This window comes from Nannospalax galili, unplaced genomic scaffold, assembly GCF_000622305.1.
Source record: "Nannospalax galili isolate Female #2095 unplaced genomic scaffold, S.galili_v1.0 scaffold161, whole genome shotgun sequence".
Taxonomy (NCBI): Eukaryota; Metazoa; Chordata; class Mammalia; order Rodentia; family Spalacidae; genus Nannospalax; species Nannospalax galili.
The window spans coordinates 945338-965031 of NW_008348586.1; the positions used below are offsets into that span (position 1 = coordinate 945338).

At 49.1% G+C, this 19694-nt stretch overlaps 1 protein-coding gene across 7 annotated transcripts in view; it reads left to right on the forward strand.

Annotated features, from left to right (window-relative positions):
- The first annotated feature begins 386 nt into the window (after positions 1 to 386).
- Positions 387 to 19694, forward strand: part of Pax2 (paired box 2) — a 79438-nt gene continuing 60130 nt past the window's right edge. For 3 of the 7 annotated variants that reach the window (XM_008845562.3, XM_008845561.3, XM_008845558.3), the window contains exons 1-3: positions 387 to 1115; positions 4551 to 4719; positions 5408 to 5605. In XM_008845562.3, coding sequence (XP_008843784.1) covers positions 1073 to 1115; positions 4551 to 4719; positions 5408 to 5605 — 410 coding nt within the window. In that variant the 5' untranslated portion in view covers positions 387 to 1072. The remainder of the gene's footprint in view (positions 1116 to 4550; positions 4720 to 5407; positions 5606 to 19694) is intronic. The other 4 variants (XM_017801219.2, XM_017801218.2, XM_017801217.2 and 1 more) reach the window with 2 other exon arrangements.

The window sequence follows — 19694 nt, forward strand, 5'->3', positions numbered from 1 at the left end:
TCTGTTGTTGCCTGAATATTCATTAGCCTGGCCGCTCTTTATCCTTATCTAACGTTTATCTTATCGGCGAGTTTCGTTTCTCGGTGTAGTTTTAATCCCGGGCTCCCATTCCTCCTCCCCCTAGCCCGCTCCTCTCCCTCCCTCTTCCTTTGCCCGCTGCTCCCTCCCGTTTCCCCCTCCCTTACCCTCCCCGCGCCGGCACCGGAGTGACAGGCGCGGGGCCCTCCTTGCCGAAGCTCGGGACTCCGGCGCTGGCGAATCACAGAGTGGTGGAATCTATTGCCTTTGTCTGACAAGTCATCCATCTCCCGGCTCAGGGAGGAGGAGGGGGTCTGGAGGGGGGCTTTGCAGCTTTTAGAGAGACACACACCGGGAGCCGAGGCTCCAGTCTCCGGCCGAGCCTTCTCCCAGCCGCAACCCACCTGGGGCCAGCCCAGCGCTGCTGGCGCCGCTCGGCACCGCGGCTGCCTCCCTCCCTCCGCGCCTCTTCGCGGCCGCGGCGTGCGCCTGCCTTTTCCGGGGGCGGGGGCCGACTCGCGCGGTCCCCTCCCGCGGGCGCCTGCTTGGACATCCCGGGGATTGCTACTTCTCTGCCAACTTCACCAACTCTCCGGCACTTGGAGCCGCCCGGCTCCCCTTCCAGCGCCCTCGGGCCGCCCCAGCCGGGCGCCCTCGCTGACCAACGCCTCTCGGATGACCGGGTTTCAGGGGAGCTGAGCTAGCTGTCTCCTCCAGCCGGCCTCAGCTCTGGCCGCCGCTGGAGCGCGAGCCATGCGCCCCCAGTGCCCCCTGGCCCGGCCCATCGCCCGGGGGCTGCTTTGCTGACTGCCCAGCGGCTCGCCCCGACGGTGGCAAGTTGCAGCCACTGCGATTGCAAGCCCCGGCGGGCCGGGAGGAGTCCCGGCGGGGAGCGCAGCGCCGCGCCCCTCACCCTCGCGTGTCCCGCAGCAGCCGGGCGCCCGCTCACCCTCCCTCCCCCACCATCCCTTCCTTTTCTCCTCAAGTCCTGAAGTTGAGTTTGCGTGGCGACACGGCGGCGGCGGCCGCGCTGCTCCCGCTCCTCTGCCTCCCCATGGATATGCACTGCAAAGCAGACCCCTTCTCCGCGATGCACCGTGAGTACCGGCGCCCGGCTCCTGTCTCGGTTCAACCCTATCTAGCCCGAACGCGGCCCAGTCCCTACGCTCAGGTCTCATCCTGGAGGCCACTCTGACTTTTCCCGGTCCCTCCTTTTATTCTGCCTGTTTCTCTTACCTGGTGTTGCTAATGCCTTCAAGTCACTCTCCCTTCTGTTTTCCTGCCATCCATGCTTATCTTTCTGCCTGCCTTCCTACCTTCCCTGGTGCTCATCACCTGCCTTTGCTCCTTCTTCATGCTCCTTCTTACCTTGCGGGATACTAGTCCTGGGCCCAGGGTCCAGCCACCCATTCTCTAGTCAGCTTTTGCCGGGGACTAGAAGAGGACTAATTGGCAGCAGTTTTGAGGCTGATCTCTCTCTCTCTCTCTCTCTCTCTCTCTCTCTCTCTCTCTCTCTCTCTCTGTCTTCCTCTTCTGCCTCCGTGCATGTTTACCTTTCTCAAACTTAGAGTTGTAGTTGTCCAGGAGGAGGCTCCTAGCCTGGGCAGCGTCTGTCAGGACAATTGGGCAGAAAAAGCACCAGGGTGGTTTGGTTGTGCTCCCCTTTTTGAGCTTCGGCTCCTAGCATCTCCTGTTCCTTCCAGCTTAGTCAAGGCTTCCTGGGGGCTGGTTTAAAATATTTCCATCCTCTTTCTTTCATCCTCACCTCCCTTCCTCTTCCCTGGTCCCTTCCCTTTCAGGTGGGAACCTAAGATTGGCAGAGGTGGTCATCTTTCCTTGACTCTGCTCTGGGAGATACTTGCTCTAAAACAACAAGGGCTTCTGAGAGGAAATCAGTCAGGAAGAGAGCAAGTAGCAGAGCCTTCCAAACCAGACCCTGAAAGTTCTCCATTCTAGAGAATCTGTTGAGGATCATGCAGCCAACACCTTGGCCAGAGGGTCAGCAAAGAGTGGAAAAATGGTAGGGAAAGAACAAAAGGAAAGCAAATGCCAAAGCTGAGGAGAAAAGAAAGATAAATCAAGGAAAGAAAATTGAAATTATATGGGGGGGAAGGAAGACAGAAAAATAAGCAAAGGGGAAATAAGCTAATGAAAATTGAATTTACCTAATTCATGCCAAGTCCTTAGCATGGAAAAGCTAAAATACCTACTATTTGCGAGGTATTTTCACTTGCTTAAAAAAGATAAGTAATATTCTAAATAGAAAAACCCTTCCTCATCTGTAGATTAATAATTAAGGATGATTTGTAACTTTTTACAAGGAAACTTTTTAAGCCTAGCTTAGATTTGTGCTTGAGATGTGGTCTACACAGGGAGAGCTGTATTTTTTGTTTTTGTTTTTGTCCCCCCCCCAACCCCAAGCATATGTTTAGATTTACAGAAGGCTCTTTTAAAACAACTGGAATAAAATACAGTTCCCTAAATAATTTCCAGGTAAAGGACATCAAGCGAGGGGGCTTTGGGCCGCCGCGAGTTTCCCACCTGGCTGGGAAGCCTTTCTCTTTTGAATGAAGCAGGGTCCACACGCCGCGTTCACCCAGGCCGCCGGCCTCTCGGCGCTGCCACTGCTCTCCCTGTTATTTTGCGGATTGCTTCCGGGACCCGCCGAGTCCTGACCAGTCACAGGGAGCCACTTCGAAACCCAAGCGGGGGGGTGGGGTGGGCAAAGCCAGCAGAAGGTGGTCGAAGGAAGGGAGAGAGGCTCAGTGCCGGCCGGCTAGGCGGCGGACTGGCTGGCGAGAGGCTACGGCCCCAGTCGGCGCCGGCGGCTGTAGCGCCTTGCAGGCCCTACTCAGAGCCGGCCCGAAGCGACCACTCGCCCTGGACTCCATTCGTACACCCTTCCAATCTCCACCCCATAGATTGGGGCCGAGGGGCCGGGCCCGGAGCCCGGTGAGGCTGAATTATTCATCTTTAATCTGCCCGCAGCTGCCGCCTTTTCATACCGGTAACGCGAGTTCTCCCGGGGCCTAAATTATTGATGGTCGGGGTTTGGAGGGAGGGGAGGGGTGAAGAGTGGGACCAGAGATGGGGTGACTGGGGATGAGAGAGAAAAAAATAAGAGGTTCTGGCTTCCCAGAGTTGCTGGATCAAGGCCTCTCTACCCAGGGGTTTTGCACAGGCTTGGTTCTTGGTCTCCCTAGAAAGAAGCGGGAGAGAAATGAAGGGGGCACAAGAAGTCCCCGCTTTCTCCGAAACTCGCTTGAGGCCACCCGGCAGGGGCTGCGGATGCTCTCTGGCCTGACTACAGCTAGAAGTCTCTGTGATTAGAATGCTCAGTATCTGCAGCTACAGGGTTGATCGCTCTGGGTGCAGGATTTCTAGGCTGCTTTAGGCCAGGGAGAATGGGGCACCGGGCAGCGCTCTCAAGCCTGGCACCCGGTGCCCATCTCGGTTTCCAGGTTGGGAGTCCCCGCCAAGTCGGATTGGAAATCCAGGGCTTTGCTCCTGGCTAGCGGAGCTTACCCGTCCTTACTGTTTGGTTTCCTTGGCGGCTGGGGAGGCCTGGGAGATCAGAGGGCCACTAACTGGCTTAGACCGACTGCACAGGGTGCCCAGTGAATCCTAAACCCGCTTTGGCAGTCTGTGCCAAGAGACGTAGGGGAGACGCTGGGCCCAAGACGGGTGCTGCGCGGTGGACAAGTGAACCCCAGCAATCTGCGTTCTTCAGCCGCTGCCGGGAGAGCGCTGGTCTGGGTAGTCTCCAGGTCTCTGAGCCTTTTCTGCCTTTCCCTCTCCACCTTGATTTCTTTCCCACTTAGACATTAGAGAGTCAGGAGGGAATATGGTTCCAAATTTCTAAAGATAGAAAACATGGAGGAAAGAAAAACTCCCAATCAAAAAAATTTTTTTGAAGGGAAAGAAAAAAACAGGCAGTAAAATTCCAATTAAAAATAAATACAAGGGAGGAGTTGGAGGAAAGATGCAAAGCCTGTGTGTGTGTGTGTGTGTGTGTGTGTGTGTGTGTGTGTGTATCTTAGCCCCTCTCTAAGCTTGGGACTCCGATGAGCAGAGACAAGAGGACCCAGACCTTCCAAAACCATCGGGCTCCTAGCCTTGGCTGGAAAAGGCAGCGCGCCCAGCCTGCGGTGCAGGCAGGTTCCTTCTCGCACCAAATCCGTTCCTGGACACACTTCCTCTCCACGCTTTCCTGCATTCATTTCAGCTGACATTAATTCCCTATTTGTTGTTTTCTCCTTCATCTTTCTCATCTTTTCTCTCTCCTGGCTTCTCTACTCTTCCCGCATTTTCTCCCTTGCGACTTAATAGTCTGAGAGTCGGGCTCTTCCCCAGCTCAGCTTCCCGGCTCCTCTCCAGCCTGAGGGGTTCCGATCTCAACACTTTCTCCGCCAGTTCCCAGACATGTCCCTTAGCCCTGCCTGCTCCCTTTGCACTTCGCGGGCCTCGACCCTGACTAATGGCTGGTCCCTGCTGTATGTGGGGTGTTGTGTTTTTTTCTTGTCTCTCCCCAGCAGGGCACGGGGGTGTGAACCAGCTAGGGGGGGTGTTTGTGAACGGCCGACCCCTACCCGACGTGGTGAGGCAGCGCATCGTGGAGCTGGCCCACCAGGGTGTGAGGCCCTGTGACATCTCCCGGCAGCTGCGGGTCAGCCATGGCTGTGTCAGCAAAATCCTGGGCAGGTGAGGGCTGGGTGTTACCGGGGAGACACCCTGCGTGCTTCCCAGCGGAGGACTTGGCTAAAAGTTGAAGTGCCAACTGGTGGGATCTAACAGACTAATAGCTCCATTTGGGAAGGGCATTCATGTGGCGGCTGAGTCCTGGAGGGAGGATGGAGTAGTAGGGTCTGCCCAATGCCTATCCAGCTCCAGGGCTCTACAGGGGAGGTAGCCACATTCAGAAAAGGAAATAACTTTTTCTAGCTAGTAAATGTGGATGGGGTTAAAGGAAAGGGGTTCCAAGATGAGAAAAGGCAGCATTTAGAAGGCAAAAAGGGAGGGGAGTCCTGGTTCCCACAAAGATTCTGTGCTCAGAAGGAAAGAGCTGGAGATGGTGCTTCAGAGGAGATCAGCCCTCCCAGCCAGGTTCCTTCTCTCCCCAAGTAGAAAGCCAGACTTTCACTCCCAGGGGCACCTGCTCTAGCTGGTGTGCACCTACCTGCTACTCTGTCTCCCAGATGGGAGCACCCTCCACTCCTCCCTAACTCACCCTAGCCAAGCATCTTCTGAAAGTCCGCTCAGCTACTCTGGAACTTTTGCCTTCACACTGCTGCCTAGGGAGGGAGAGTGGCTTAGCGACTCTGCAGCTTGCAGCTCCCCTGCCCCTGCCATCATCGGCTCCGTGCTGACCCTGCCGGCCTTTCTGGCCCAGGTACTACGAGACTGGCAGCATCAAGCCTGGAGTGATTGGTGGCTCCAAGCCCAAGGTGGCAACACCCAAAGTGGTAGACAAGATTGCCGAATACAAGCGACAGAACCCAACTATGTTCGCCTGGGAGATCCGTGACCGGCTGCTAGCTGAGGGCATCTGTGACAACGACACAGTTCCTAGCGTCTCTTCCATCAACAGGTGAGCACGCCCCCTGGGCCTGCGGGGCAGGATTCCAGCTCCCTACTCCTGGCTGCCGGGTCATTTCCTAGGGTCCATCTTTACTCTATGTCCAGCCTCCATCCTTCCAGCTCCCAGCCTGAAGTCCTTTGGGCAACGAGAGTGAACCTGGGAGGCAGAGATAGATAGACAGATAGACAGACAGACGGGGCTGTCTCCAGTTGGGAGCTGGGTTTTCCCTGCCAGGCTTCTCCTGCCCATGTCCTGGAAATGAATCCAAGTGTTTGTGGTAATTAAGACTCCAAGATTGCCTGCCTCGGGATCTAGAAACAATCATAGCCCATAGCAAAGCCTTTAAAATGACCACTGTCTATTCATGGCCTTCAAACAGACTTCTCTTTCTAAAAGCATGTGCCCTTCCCCAGGGCACAGCCCTGGCTCCCTTACTTTCCCGGGCCATCTCCCACAAAGTATACCTCCCAGGAGCCCAGGTCTTGCTAACTAGCTCCATACAAATTTCCGGCCTAGAAGCACTGGCATCCAGGCCTGAAGAACACATGCCAGCCACCAGCCAGGCTTCGGCAAACATAGAGGACCTGAACAAGAACTGGGATACCAAGCAGGGAGTAAGAACTGGGATCCTGTGACTGACTCTTGGGAGATGCCCCCACTGCTAAGCATGCCTATGTTGAGGCTGAAGTCTTTGTACTAACGATAGGTTCAGGCACATGGAGACTCATACAAACCACAGTCAATTCAACTTACAGGATAGTTAGGTCTCCTAATCCCAGACCACTCCAGTATGCTGTCTGGAAGACCACATGGGCATGCACCTCAGCCAGTGTGTCTGGGTGTTTAACGGGGTGGTTGCAGAGCACTCAGGCAGGGATGTAGCCCAGGAACCCAGGCTGCCTTCATAGTTGCAGAATTACACAACCTGACAGCTGTATGCAGAGACCCTAGGGCACAGAAGTCCCCCCAACTCTAGGGCACCTCCAAATGAAAAGGGGGCTGAGAGTTTCATATTCTGTTATTCTTTGTACTCTTCGTAGTCCCATTATCAGGACAACTAGTAATTCAGATGGTGCCTTTTCCTGAAACTGGCATCACCTATCTTTTTTTAATATTTTGCAAATGATATGGAATGATCCCAAATCATCCTGAAAACAGCAGGTAAAATTAGCTGGTAGAATGTACCTTGGCTAAAGAAGATTCCCTCTGCCACACTCATGCTGTAACATACTGCAAGGCGACCCCAGAAATTATCCCAGTGTGTGCCATCTGTATTAAAATGGTTATTCAGTTATGAACAGGGTAACATAATACTGATCAGCTAATTATACACCCTCCAAAACTCTCCAGCTCCCTTGGCCTGGCTCAGGCAGGTATTGGAAACATGGCTGTTTGACATTCAGACACTTTCCAAAGGAGCTGAAGAAAAACAGTGGGTGGTTTGAGAAAGGAATAAGTGCTTTGCATTTAAAAGCCAGGTGGAAGCTAAGGAAGCTTGGGGGCTGAGGCAAGAGTGGCAGTTAGAGAGGGGTAGGGGGCAAAGCATTGTTTTCTGAGCTATCCAGAGACTTTGCCTCTAGACTGGCTGATGGTCCTTGCAGTGAGTTTGAACTGAGGCGGGCAGCTGGGCCAAGAGTGGCCCTGATGAGGGGCAGCGTGGTTGGACTGAGTAGGGGTGCTCTGGAGATTATTTTTGAGAAATCCTTATTGTTAGCCATGGGAATTGCAGGCTTTTTATAGTTAAAGTGAGTTGCATCTCCTGAATAAGGTGTAGAAGTGGAGCGATGAAAAGGACGGAGATGTGGTAGCAGCTCTGCTTAGCATCCTCCTTGTCCCCTCTCTCTCTGACACATAACCTTAGTTGGCTGAGCTACTTTTGGAAGCTGGCTTAGGCACAAGTTTGGGGATATTTCATCCTAGAAAGCCATCAGGATCAGGGAACAAGTGCTCCTAAGATTAAGCTCCAGAGGCCTGAAGGTACACCCATCAGAATGAGAAGAAAGTAGTCCAGGAGATCAGAGGAGGGAAAAGAGTCCCAGCCTGACAGTGCTGACAGCCATAGAATTGGCTGGGTATGGGACCCTGTCACCTGAGGGGCACACAAGCTCCCTTAGGGTGTAGAGAAAGAGATATTTTGGGTAGGTATTGCTGAAGGTGGACAGGGAGTGAGGGGACAGGAGAAGAAAGCCACTAGCAGGATGGGTAGCCAGTTCTGGCTCTGTAGTTAAACTTTACCACTTGCTTTGTCAACAAGATCAATCAGGCTGGGGGTTTTGTTGCTATTGTTTGTTATGTTTTGTTTTTAGAAGAATACTCCCAAGATTCATATTTTGGACCGACTTGCTGGGGCTTCCCAGTGCGCCCCTGAGACACATCTATGCACCTCAGCCCTCAGTGTTGTTCCGTTTGCTCTGCTCTTGAAGGGGAAGGTTTTTTTTTGAGAGGTGCTTCACATAAATGCTAAAGGCAAGACATCTCTCCTGGTGCTTATTGTGCCTTGAACTTTGGCTTTTCTGTTTTGAGAATTCTCACTCACTTTAGGAAGGACCTGGAGATGTTCCTGTGTAGAGAACGTGGTATGCACTGGGAAGTGGGGAGTTCTTGAGTTCAGAGCTTTGATGTTGGTAGGCTGTCCAATATATGTTATAAGTAAGGGTATTCAGGAGCCAGTATTGGTAAGAAGGGAAATCTGTACCTGTTCATTCACCTGAGCCAAAGGTTTTCATCTTCTCCTCCCCCCAAACAGATGCTGTCGCTACACTTGAAATATGATATTATAGCTATAAACTAAATTGCTTCTCATGCTTTAAAAATGATTTTGGCATTCTTCAATCCTGTTGTGATAAATACTTGGCTGTCCAACCTGAGTTCGCTACTGGTAGATCCTTGTAGAAATGTCTCTCTGAGCCAAAGTCATGGGTTAGGGAACCCTGCACTCCTAGAGACCACTGTCTAAGATCTTGAGCTGTGGACTTTACACACATTCTAAATCTTGGGCTACTGATCGCTGAGTGTGGAGTTGCCAGCTGTTTAGCTTGTATAGCACTGCTATGGAGTACAGTGTTTATAAACAGGTGACTTCAGATTGAAGCTTTGTGTGGGAAATGGTCTGGGGTTAGGTAGAGATGGAGGGAGATCCATGTGCTGAAATGGGGGCAATGTTACCAATTATCAGGCTCACCAATTGACTAGGCAAGAAGGATATTCCTGATGACATGCCAGAGTCTTCAGGTTCGACTGTTGCTCTGGGCAAAGACCATAGCTTCTTTGAAAGAACAGCATGCACTCCAGGTGGAGTCTAGGGTTGCTGAAGATCCTTTACTACTATAGTCCTTGAGGCAGCAGATCAGCTTTTTGAAGCTAGTTAAACACTCTGTGGGTTCAGGGATTCCATACCCCTAGATCTTTACAGTGGACCCTTACTGCTCACAAGATCACCCACAACCTATATTCTCCCTTAGCCTATTTTGGGTACATTCCTCTCAGCAACACTGGCTTCCAGAAGACTGCAGACTCAATGCTATGTTAAATTATCTCAGTCTGTGTCATTCGAGTGTCCCCACTGTGTAATTCTGAGGTCTGTCATTGGTCTGGAAGAGGGCAGTAATCTACCACTTATTTTTCCAAGCAAGCTGATAGTCACTAATCATAGCCATGGAAGTGCTAGAGGCATGCCCTAGATGAGGGTCTGTTTCTGCCATTCTGAAATTGTAAGTTTTAATCTTGGGCCAAGATTGGCATTGAAGCTGGGGCAGAGAGGTGGCGTTGCCTACCACATCTCTAGATCCTTGAAGCTGTTTGGTAGTCAGCACTGTTGGTCTTAGGGCAAAGAGCCAGGGTGAGTCAGTAAGTTAAGAAAAAGATTTCTCTATACAGAGGAATGGGAAAAATAAGGAAAGAGAATGTGCCTTAGGGGCTCTAGGCCTAGCATACAAGAACCACAGATAAATTCTTCTCTACAGTTTCTGTCTCAGAAACCTTGCTCACCCATTTTCTGCAGAGTTTCTCTGCTTTTAAGGCCTCCCATTGTTAGAGTGACATTTGAAAAGGACTGACTGTTGATCTGATTCTCCTAAAAAACATCTAAATTACATTTTTTAATTAATTAATTTATTTATTTATTTTGTGTGTGGTGGGAAGCACATATGGCACAGTGCATATATGCAGGTCAGAGGGCAACCTGTGAGAGTCAGTTCTCTCCTTCTACCATGTGGGTTCTGGGGATCGAATGGGGGTTGTCAGCCTTGGCAGCAGGCGCCTTTACTGGCTAAATACTCTAGGTGTCCTTGATCTGATTCTTTAACCCAAGCTGGAGTTGTCAAAATCCACCTTTGTTTCCTCAATCATTTAGCCTGGGCTTCTTGGCCAGCATTGGTGCTGGCCTGATTATCTCCCTGTTGGGTGGCTCTTGTGTATGCAGGCCACAATATAGGCCTTCAGTGGCTGGTTGTCTTGAGTTTGTATCTCAGCTGGCAACTTTTGAGAAGAAGCAAACACATGGGGCCATCCTAACAAAAGATTCAGGTTGGTTTTAGGAGGTGAAGCCAAGAAGAAAAGAAAGGAGGAACCTCAAATAAACAAATAAATAAATAAACAAACAAATAAATAAAGCATCAGCTGTTCTGAGAACTCAATATAACAATCACAGCAAAAATGAAGTGGCATAAATCTTGTGTCTGCACAGGTAACCTACTCAAATGCTTTTATTATTGCTCAGGCTGCTGCCATTTATTACCATCCATAGCCCAGGCAAAGGAGGCTGCGTGGAGGGTGGTCTCTGGTGCAATCCTACACCCAGAGAGGCAACAATCAGCCCATACAGCCAGGGATTTCGATGGTAGCCTAGGAAGGGCCCATCTGTCTATATGAAACCAATCAATAACTCTGTAACCAGAGCTCTTGTCACAGGGAAATGGACAACACAACAGTTCAATAGAGGGGCCACAAGGGGAATTAGCCAAGTGGAGATGGTGCCAGGCAGGAGAGGCTCCTTGAGAAAGGAAACAGGGGTGCCTGGAGAATGGGAAACGGGAAAAGCAGGGATAGTAGGGGCTCTATACACTTATAGGCGCAAGGTGGGAGATTGCTGTACAGAGTCAATTCAGGGAAGGAGAGGCAACACTAGAAGTTGGGGTGGTGGGAACATGTGTTTTAGAGGGCAGATGGAGAATGGGTTTATGGTACACATAGGATGGTGTGATTGCAAATGTGATGGGATGTGCTCATGGGCTAGAACATCACAGTTTCTAGACATAGAAGCAATAGTAGTAACCAGTGCAGATTAATCATTCTCTCCAAAGCTTGTACTCTGAAGAGGGTGATCTTATGAGCCCACAAGGAATGGAGCCCCTGCTTCCCAGTCTTCTCAATGGGACTGATAAAGGAGCACCTCAACTCAGGAGCCCATTATGTGCATCCAGCTCCTTCCAGCTGCACACCTAGTACTCTCCAGGGACTTAGTGGGCTTGGTGGTACCCTGAACCCCTCTTTGGGGCTACCTAGGTTGCAGTTCTTACATTAAGAGGAAAATGTATATATTTGGAAGAAGTCCCTTGTCATATCTAGTTCCTTAAAAGAATCCAGTAGAAAGTGCCCATTTGACCTGCCAGTTTTCTCAGTTTCTGCTGTGTCTTTTCACACTGTTTACCTGCCAGGCTGGGTATCTAGAGCTCAGATTCACAAGGGGAAGGCAACTACAGTGCAGCTATGCCCAGTGCAGCACCCAGATAAGGCAGAAGGGTTCCCGAGGTCTAAGATTGGTATCTTCCAATCAGTGTTCAAGCAACAAGAGAAGCACTAACTGGAAGTTAAGTTTCTTGCAATTATCTGTCTGCCCCTGGGCAGAAGTGGTTCTTCCTGTTGGTCACATTTTTTTTTTGGTTTTGATACTATCAAAGTGCACTTTGAATATGTGCACAATGGTGTACAAGTGTGAAAGCTGATATCTTCTGTGTGAGAGTTAGGGTGTGTTTGGGTATCTACCTATATCTACTCTTAGGTACAGGTCTCTGAGATCAAGAGGAAAACAGGAAAGAAGGTCCCCAGGATGTGACCTGTAGTCGCAGGAAAAGACTAGGCACCTTGTCTTTGGCACAGGTCAATCAGCAAGTCAGTCATTTGGGCTGTTGGGTCAAGTGGCAGCAGTGATTGGGTTGGTTAAAAACAGTTCTATTTCATAATTTAAATAAACTGAAGCCAAGTTTTCCTTCAATTTTTGTTTGTATTATAATATTACATAATCTAGCTGACCCTTAGTTTGAGGGGTTTGCTGCAACAGTGCCACCTTTGTGATGGAGACTTTTGTGACCATTTATTCATCCTCACTTCGACACTTGAACCCCAGCCTTGATGACAGAGCTAGTTATGTACTAGCCACATCAGAAGCCAAGAAGATGTTTTCTAGCCCTGGATTCAAAGCTATGATCTAGGGACCCACAGGCCAAGGCCCCCAGCGGGAAGTATGGCAGTTGCAGTGGGACACAGTTGTGGGTACAGCCTTCTTTGTGTTGGACTCAGGTCTGGCCTCCAGATTCTCCCCAGGTACTAGGGAACAAGGAAGAGGCTCTGGGTGAGAGACACATAGTAGAACTGGGGAACTGGAGAAGGCCTCAAAACTGGACAGGGCTCAGTAGCAGAGGCAGACAGGGCTGGACAGGGGAGCTGCTGGCAAGCAGGAAGCAAGAGGAAAATGGCCAGACCTGGAGGAGAAAAAGCAGATCCCACGTACCCAGGAACTATCAGGTAAGAAAGGAAGGCACATGGAGGGAGGGAAGTGGGAGTCATTGAGCCAGGTTCCACTCACAGCTTATCCTCAAACCATGGAAATATCTGAACCCTTTCTTGTGTTTCTTGAGCAATAATATAATGGAGGATATTTAGAGAGAGAGAGAGAGACAGAGGCAGAGACAGACAGAGAGACAGACAGGCACAGAGAAACATACAGAATGAATTAAGAGTTAGGTGGTATTATATTCCAGAGAGATTCAGCTTTATCATAGAGATGTGGGGGTAAGGAAAGTAGAACCTCAAAGTCTAGACTGGTATGTGCCGAGAGCAGTGATTGAGACGCATATGGCTACAGGGGTCACAACATAGTTGTCTTCGTGACCCTAATAGAGAAGGTATGCGATGGCTACCAGAGCTGGAGGGCCTGAGCCCAACCTGCAGGCATCCATACAGAAAGATGTTTTAATATTTATTATTGTATATGTGTTTGTATGTATAGTGTACATATGTGTATGCATGTTTCCTTGAATGTGTACATGTGTGCATGTGTGTATATGTGTGTGTGGAGGCCCAAGGTTGAGGTCAGGAATCATTCTTGATAGCTCTTCCACCTTATTCATCCAGGCAAGGTCTCTCAATCAAATCCAGCTTGCTCTGGGGCTCTCCTGTCTCTACCTTCTGAGGCTGGAATTACAGGTGGGCCACCACACTCACCCAGGATTTACATGGATTCTGGGAATCTAAACTCTGGTCCTTGCTCTTGCAATGCAAGCACTTTAACCACTGAGCTGTCTCACCAGCCCCTCCTTCCACCTTTATGTGGGTTCTGTGGATTAAATTCGGGTCTCCATGCTTGTATGGGAAACTCCTTTATCCACTGAGTCGTCTTACTGGTCCTAAAAAGACAATTTTTAATTTAATGATTGTGTGCTGGCCAGATAAAGCATAGCTTTGAGTCTGATTTCATCCTGGCCAGCAGTCGGCAGCCTCTGGTCTAAGTAACTTGACACACTGATCTCAGCTTTAGGCAGAGCACTGACTTCAGCCAACTGCAAGGGGACCAGGCATTTCCTGTCCCCCTTAATACAGAAGTTGCTGTGGAAGTGGGAAGGGGGTAGTAGAATCCCTCTAGCTCTGGGAGAAGAGGGTATCATGGATGATGAAGGGGACAAGGAGGTGTGATATAGATCTCTGGAGTGAAGGAGGAGGTGAGAAGTCAAAAGGTAAGAGTGGTCTGGAGGCTGCCTTGCCCTGGATGATGTTTAGGACTGGAGCACAGAGCATGCAACTACAGTCTTGAGAAGGGAGTAGAATGCCATTATCCAAGCAAGGGGTCTTTGTTCCACTGAAAGGCCTTGGATGTGGTAGAGGGAGCCAGTGCCCAGGATAGCTGGGTAGTTCAGGCTATTGGGGTTCTGAGGAGAAGCCCAGGGTTGACAAAGGAGAAAAAGGGAGGCCATCCAGGGAGGAGAAAGAGGGACAAGTTTCTGAGATGAGAATGGAGCAAAAGACGTGATATTGGGGGCAAAATTTCAGGGTCAGTGCTGTGCAGTCCTTTCTGAGAGACAACTGTGGGAACATGGGCATAGCTGTGACCACCTGCCCCTCAGCATATAGCAGATCCCTGGCAGTGACTGTAACTTCAGGGTGACCGCAGTGCAAGTGCTCTGGCCCAACCCTGACAGGCCCAAAGGAGGCAGAGAAAGAAGCCAAGAAGAGGGCACACGGTCCCTGCTTCCATGCTGGAGCCCCTTCTACCTGGAGCCTATGGCCGCATTGCTCTAGACTTCCTGCTCTGCCTGCCTTCAGGCCTGACTGACCACAGTGAGCTCACTCTGCAGTGACCCAAGAGCAGAGAAAGCCAGGGAATATGCCAGGCAGCTCCTGGCAGGGTATGCAGCAGGGCAGCTGGCTGGAAAGGGAGCGGTATTCACCTTGCAGGAACAGCAGAGTAATGAAACCAGAGGAAAGATGGAGAGACCAGGGAGAGGGCAGGGCATGGAGGGACAAGAAGGGGACCCCAGAACTCAAGCAAATGACAGTAAGTACTGGGGTGCGCTCCCTGATCCTGGTGCTTCCTTTTGGCCCTGGGGTCTTTGCTAGGTCCAGATGTCCAGTCCATATGGGGCAGGCAAAAGAAGGAAACTGAAGATTGGAAGCCTTGCAGGCAGTATTGAGTCTGGTGGATCATGAGGATAATCAGGCATGAGTATCTCATTCTGCCCCCTTATCTCACCAGCCTTTGTCAAGGCAGCCTGTTGTCCTGTGAGAAGCTGATGGTCCTGGGCTGGGAGCCTCTCTGTGGCTCTGCTTTAAAGAATGTGTGGGCTGGCGATGTCTAGCTAAGCCAGGCTTTCATACTCTAGAAAGCTGTCCTAGTGTTGCTGGGAGCTCTCAGAAGAAGTCAGATGTATCAAACTGGGAGCTAGTGCTTTGCTATTCAGAAAGCTTCTGATGGATAGACTGTTTGGTCTCAAAGCAGGAATCCTTGCCATCACTTGGATAGTCTGCTTGTCTACTTGTTCGAGATGCTACTAAATACTATCCAGAGAGTGCTGGGTCAAAAGGACAGTAGATGTCCTAGTGGGTCAATACATAAGGGTCAGGTCAGGTGTACAAAGGGTTCTGACAGTTTGTGAATGCATTTGTGTCTGGGCATATGGGCCCTTGTGAGCAGTGCACATTTGCTCTACTGGAGGTGTGTCAAGCCACGTGTGGTACTAGGAAAACTGGTGACCATTGTATCACCTGCCTACCTGTGACCCCAAAGGGAGCATGCACGTGGATGGGGCCAAAGGTCAGGATAGTTACCTCCTATCATCTGCTAAGTGCCCCCCAACCCCAGTCTCTTACCTTTCTCCTAACTCTTTCCCCTCCTTCTCCCTTGGGTTAGCTGGCAGGGTCAGAAGGAAGCTAATCTCAGCTGATTCTAATTGAAGAGTGAAGAGAAGTTGATGAGATAAGGAAGGCCATCTTTCCTCTAGGGATCAATGGAGGTGTCGTGTTCCCCACTCTCCTCTGCTTTTCTAAGGGCAAGCAGACTTCCACTCACTATGACTGTCTACCTGCTAGGAGGGAGGGAAGGAAGGAGGTTTCTTACATTATGGTCCTGGGAGGGGAAACCTATCAAATTCCCTGATGAGAGAGAAAAAAAAAGCAAAGGAAGGGAAGAGAGATATGTCCACACTGAACTGCCCCAGCTCAGGCCTCATTTGGGGCATCAGAAAGGCTAGAGAGAGGCAGCGGTGAAATCTAGCCAGACTTCAGGGCTGGCACTCAGCCTCCTGCAGAGGGCACAGCCCTGACTCTGGTCCAGTTTCTCTTAGAAACTAGGGTCACCCTCACCCTCTACCCCCTGACCCCCTGTCCACTGTATAACATCTGCTTCTGCCTCCACTCCCATTTCCTCTGAACTTAACTTCAAGGACCAGGTAACTCCTGACTCTAAAGAGATAACCCAGAAGGTCATGCAGACTCCTAAGAGATGACCTCCCAGAGCAGGCACAAAAAAAGTTGAGAGAAATTCATTTCATGGCCAGTGGCCACTTAGAAAAGGCGATCCAGCATACGAATGTGATAAATGTTAACTGAGCATTAATCGCATTAAAGAGGGCCCTATAAACTTTTCATTTCTAATTAAATTTGTCCACTGATGCTGCCCAAGCGAGTGCTCTGAGCCTTTGTTTATGTGGAAAATTAAAATGCAAATACAATGGGATTTATTTCCAAGAGTAGAGTGATGGGCTGGGCCCTCTGGCTACTGGTCTCTAGGCCCTGTCAGGCCAGGTAACTGCTTCTCTGGAGGTCTTGTCTCTCTTGCAACAAATACTGTATAAGGAAAAGTCTGGAGTTCAAGGTCAAATACAATTAGGCTTGAGGAGAGTTATGGAAAGAACTGAAGAGAAGTAGAAAAGTCAATAGATATTCTAGTAACACATGGAAGCATTTTCCTGGTTTCCTACCCCCTTCCCCTTCTCCCACTTCTACAAGAATAGAAGTCCCCCCCCCCCTTTATTTGTGAACAATGTCACCATAAGCCTTCCTTGCAGCTGAGATAAAGGCAGGTGTGGGAGGGAGACTTTGGAGTAAGAAGTCCCATCATATATGGCATATATGGGCCTGCTCCTAAGAGAACTCGGTGATCATCAACGGGGAGGGCTCACAGCATGGCTTTATCTCTAGCACTTTGAGAGACAGCTGCTGACCACATCATGGTTTTGCTGGTTCTTCCTGCCAATGCCAAGTGGCATTGACACAGGGCAGTGGAGCATAGAGGCATACACCGAGGACATTGTGCATTTACGCCTGCACACACGCACTCAGTCTCTTACATGAAGGGAGAGCTGGTTGTTCATAAGAATAAACAAATGACTCTCGCAAAGAGTCTTTTAGTGCCATGATCCCTTTTGATAGAAGCAGTAACCCTTAACGCTATTGAATGAAGCAATGTGAAGTTCCTACTTAGTAAACAAAAATTAAGTTGAGAGAGAAAAACCTAGGTTAAAAAAAATCATTTGAGTGTATCAGTTAGACACTGAAAAACAGCTACACCGCACTACAAGTAAGGAGGTTGTAAATAGCATTAAAATACACAGTGGGGAAGGAAACAGAGGTAGGAAAGATGAGAAAGGCAGAGTGCTAAATCACAAATAGAGGTTCACGTACAAAGTCACAAACCAGATTTATACCAAGCTTTGCAAACCTTCAGCCTGGACTGACAGTAGGTAGAGATACTGAATGCACAGGCCCGCAGGCATCTGGACAGTGTGCAGACAGAGGGTTGGCCACACAGTGGGCAGGCTGCTCGCTGTGCTGGATGCTGGGATTGATTCTCTAGCTCCCTGTGCAGGGATCTAATATGTACAGTTCTGCAGACAGTTAAGGATACAGCTGCATGAGGGTCTTAAAGGCCTTTAAGCTCATGAGTCTCTTGTGAGCTGGTTCCACGTTCTAATGGATCTCCAAGGTAGCAACCTGTTCCCAGAACACCATCTGCCTGACTGATTTTGCAAATAGCTGCTACCCCTGTCCTCTTTAGTCTGTTTTATTCTGGGCTATTCTTTTCCTCTTTAGTGTTCATTTATGTGTCTTGGAAATGCATGAGCACTTGCTGACAAACAGGTTAATGACCATGGCAACTCCCAAACATCTGGATGAAAATTAAAAACTTTAGTCAATCATCTATAAAAGTTGTCCATAGGATGCCAAAGATCTGGTGATTTAGAACATCCACCTCATTGATTGGATTGCTCAGGCTTTATCCAGGCCCAGAATCAGCACATTGGGAGACACCTATTTCAGAGAAAAATGTTCCAGGAAACAAAGTATGATTAGAAAGCATCTTGGATGAACTTGGGTCTGATTTCTGATTTGAAGGGAACCTAGGCCAGGCCTGGTGGTGACAGTAGTTAGTGTCTGAACAAGTACAGCCATTGGATACCCTCCTTTCCTGGATGTTGGTCAGGAGAAAGATGCTTTATTCAAATAAGCGTCAGCTGTCTGTTAGGCCTGGCTTCCACTAGAGAATCTACTCTGCCATCTGAAGGTCCTTAATAGGCACAGCTATTCATTCATTCATTCACCCATTCATTGCTTCATTCACCCACTCAGAAATGCTTTGATAATACCTAGCACATGTCAGGCAAGTCACTTGGAGCTACACAGCATAATGCAAGATAGAGGCTTCAAGGAAAAACTGTCAGACTGAATCTGGCCGATCTTATATCCTGTCTGTAATTCACTTTCCCCAGTCATATAAGGTAGGGATAATCACGTAGGTCTCTTATAGGTTCTCATGAAAGTTAAATGAGTCAATCCTATAAATCTGCTTAGAATTGCAACTGGCCAATAGTAAACACTCAATATTCTTATTACAATAGTAATCATCAAATTTGTGGGAGTGTTGTCTGTAGCTTGGCTGACTTGGAACTTGCCATGTAGACCAGGTTGGCCTCAAACTCACAGAGATCTGCCTGCCTCTGCCTCCTGAGCATTGGGATTAAAGGTGTGTGCCACCATGCCCAGCCAAGAATGTGTTTCTTGATACAGTCTGTGTCGATATGTATGCCATATGGTTTGTATGTGCATGAACACTGAAATTTTTAAATATGAATGCCTGAGGTTAGAGAGGTGGCTCAGCAGTTAAGATCATTTGTTGTGCTTGCAGAGGACCCAGGTTCATTTTCCAGCACCTACACAATGGCTCACAACCATATGTAACTCCAGTTCCAGGGGATCTGACTCCCTCTTCAGGCTGCATTCTGGACACCAGGCATACATGTGGTGCACATACATACATATAGGCAAAGCACTCACACACATAAAAATAAAATAAATGAATCTTTAAAAAATTAAACTAAGAAGGCATGAAGGGTCAGGTGCCCTGGTTCATACCTGTAATCCCACACTTAGGAGCCTGAGGCAGTAGGATTCTGAATTCAAAGCCAACTTGAGCTACATCAAGAAAGCTTGTCTGAAAAACAAACAAGAAGAGAAAAAAGGAAAAAAGAAATCTTAAAGGGTTGAAAGGGCATTCTATGAATAGACTTGTATATCATGAGAACCAGTAAGACCTGGGTCCTGTGGGCCCAGCTGAATTTAGGGAAGGAGTCTACTTTGTATATTTTCCAGGAAAAGAGAACAACTCTGTGACTCAGGTCTCTGGCCATTGAATAGAATTAGTCAGTTAATTGTCCCTTTCTCCACTTTGAAAGTCCAGCCTGTGTGATGTGTAAGTGTATGAGTGCCTGCATGTGTATTTGTGTGTGTGCGTATGTGCGTATGTGTGTGCACATGTGTGTATGGGTGTATATGTGCATGTGTGTATGTGTGTACGGGTATGTATGTGTACATATATGTATGTGTGTGTACGTGTGTGTGTGTGTGTGTGTGTGTGTGTACAGATGTGTACTTCTCCTTCAGGATGAGTCTGCTGTTGCTTGAGAAGTTGAAGGTTGGCATTTTCCAGGTCCCATGGCATTTTCATGAGTTGTGGTGCTTTGCATTTGTATTTTTTGAGAGATAAAATAAAACAGTAGTGGGGAAAATCCTTACATGATGGGTTTGAAGGGCTTCCTGGTTCTTAAATGCCTTAACAGGGAGGGATAAGGGGGGCAGAAAGGAAGAGGAGAGAAAATGGGGATAAGACAAAGGATGAAGAGAGGCGAGGAGAGGGAGCACGAGGCAAACAGTTGACATGTTCAAGCGGAATCTGTTAACTGTTGTCCTGCATAACCAGATATTACTGGTCAGCGTGGGGATTTCATAATCACTGCAGCTACTACTATGGCTAAGGGGAAAATATTTTAAGGAAAGATTTCAGGAAATAAAATTTACTTTGGGCTTAATCTATTTGGTGCATTGGCCGAAAATA